Source organism: Vigna umbellata, chromosome 2 (assembly GCF_029865625.1).
Source record: "Vigna umbellata cultivar VRB3 chromosome 2, Vumbellata_1.0, whole genome shotgun sequence".
Taxonomy (NCBI): Eukaryota; Viridiplantae; Streptophyta; class Magnoliopsida; order Fabales; family Fabaceae; genus Vigna; species Vigna umbellata.
In genome coordinates this window covers 23,434,468-23,437,007 of record NC_142166.1, presented here as the reverse complement: position 1 = coordinate 23,437,007, position 2,540 = coordinate 23,434,468, and the positions used below count along the sequence as shown (strand labels likewise).

The window sequence follows — 2,540 nt, the reverse complement described above, 5'->3', positions numbered from 1 at the left end:
CAGTGGCAATGTCGTTGTGTTGCAGGTAATATGAGTTATAATTGATTACGTTACTGGAATTGACTAAATTCATTATTTTTTAACTATTAGTGATATTGTAACTTTGGGCGTTTGAACGTCTTTCTTTCCGTGCTCGTTCTTCTGATGTTTCATTCCCCTACGTGGTACAATGGTCTTCCTTTAAGTTAATGTCGAAAAAAATTGAAGTGTTGTTTAACACAAAAGATGTAAGTGAGTGAACCTGTTTTCATGTTTTTTTTATAAATCTTATTTGAGCAAATATTTGTGTGTGATTGTTGTAAATATATTTCGATTAATACCTAAGTCAACGGGATCGTCGAAACCTATTGCGTAGTATTGTCAATATCCATATTGCATAGTTATGTTGGTGATCCTTCAACGACTATGGATGTCGATAAGTTGTATCGCACAGTCATTGGAAGAGAATTCAACGAAGGTAATGGATCGATTGTTGTTTTTTTGGCTTAATAGCTTATTTTTTCCCCAATTTCGCTAAAGTATGTCAAATTAGTCCATCCTTTAAAAAAACTATCAATTGAGTCTCCACTTGATAAAATTTTCCTCAATGACATCCCTTTTGTTAAATACGTACAAATGACGTTAAATTTTTTTCTCTCTCTTTTTCTTTTTTCTGTGCAACACAGATTTTTGTCAATACTTTCTCCTGGTGGTGAAGTCGAAGAAGTTGCAGTTCGATTTGGAGCAAGTGGGGGTGCAGTACATGGGCATCACATCCACTCCCCCATGCACAACCTCTCTTTCCCTCACCATTCGCCTCCTCTTCTCCGCCACCAACCCCAACAAGGTTGGCATCCGATACAACCAGTCCAACTTCATCATCATGTACTGTGGAACCCCCCTCGGGAAAGCCACCATCCCTAGGTTCTTCCGTTAGCCCCACAATCACCACCAGGTCATCACCACCATTGTCGTCGATCGCGTCAATCTCCTCCAGGTCGACGCCGTCGACTTGATCCGCGACGCCTCCCTCAACGACCGCGTGGACCTTCGTGTCTTGGGCGATGTCTCCACTAAGATTGACATCATGAAATCCAATTCCCCTAGCGTTCAGGTAACACACCCAGTCCTTTCTTCAATTTTCCTCTTTCCCAATTTAGGTTACCTCACATTTTCACTCTTAAACCCTCATTTTCTTTTCAAGTAAAATTGAGGGTTATTATGCTTCTTTCTCATCTCTACCATGGCAGAGATTGAGAGAGTCAGTGAAAATGTCATGTCGGATGTGGCCGCAACCGCCAATTCCACTACCCTCTATCCCACTCTACTTTTTCTTTACCTCTTCTTTCTCTGTTCATTAACTAATGAAATTACGATTCTAGTAATATTTCACTCTTAGATTGGTTTTAAATATTTAAAGAGACCTCTTTTGTATTGTACATATTAAAAGAAAATATTTGTTACATTTTTTGTTTCTAAATTGAAAATAACAAGACTTATTTCTTAAAATTATTTACTGATAATCCATGAAACCGAGTTCGGGGTATCACAATTTTTCTATCTTGCCCTTAATTATAGGTTTCTGTCGAGTGTCTTTTTTTCACATTCTTCTATGCATATATCTAAATAGCATGGCTAGACATTCCAATAACTCGATTTGTACAGTTTTTCTGTTTTGTGGGCATAACAATGGTGAAATCCTTAATTTTGAGAAATCTGATAATGTACTAACAAAATAATGACACAAAGCTGCGTTGCATAGAAAAACAGAAGAGAGAAAAAAAATTTAACGACGTTTATATGTATTTAACGGAAGGTTCTTGATTGAGGCAAATTTTACCAAATGGAGACACAATTGACACTTTTTTTAAAGGATGGACTAATTTGACATATTTGAGCGAAAGTGGGGACAAAATAAGCTATTAAGCCTTGTTTTTTATTCAACAAACATGTTGGTATTTGATTGAATATTATTGTTTTTTTAGGGTTGTATATGAAATATTTGGTCAAATCTTCAGCACAACTGAATGTTACTCTTTGTCTCCAATGAAATATGTAGACAACTTGGTAATTATGGACTCACATGACTTCAATTAATGATGATGGTGTTTAATGTACAAATTTGAGTGTCTTAATTGTAAATTTTGTAATTGTTTTGTAGGCGATACTTTTTGCTGCAACAATTTTCAGGTATTTTGAAAAAAGGTCGTCTAAAGTGGTAAAGAGGATTGTATTTAGTCCTTTATATGAAGTAAATATTTTTTTTATGATAGCATAGGATTGATGTTAGAACTTATGTATAAGGCATTGTTTTTTTATGATTTTTAAATTGATTGCAGAACCATATCCTCCACAATTATAGAAGTCGTTTAGTCAATCAACATTATGGAAACTTCATGATTACACTGCATATTTTCGTCCTGCTCAGATTGGACTAGAAGAGATAATGACAACTGACTTTGTGAGTAAGTTGTAATGTTGTAATGTGTAATGATGTTGGATTATTGTTTATTAATGTTTTGACATATGTATTTGTCTATAGGTGTTTCTCTGATTTGTAA

The 2,540-nt window shown here is 35.2% G+C and overlaps 1 protein-coding gene across 1 annotated transcript; it reads left to right on the top strand.

The window, feature by feature from the left end:
- Positions 1 to 405: 405 nt before the first annotated feature.
- Positions 406 to 2,540, top strand: LOC124819523 (uncharacterized). The gene is made up of 5 exons (XM_047291062.2): positions 406 to 457; positions 666 to 826; positions 935 to 1,093; positions 2,141 to 2,169; positions 2,522 to 2,540. Exons 1-5 carry the CDS (start codon positions 406 to 408, stop codon positions 2,538 to 2,540), a joined length of 420 nt encoding a protein of 139 aa, XP_047147018.2.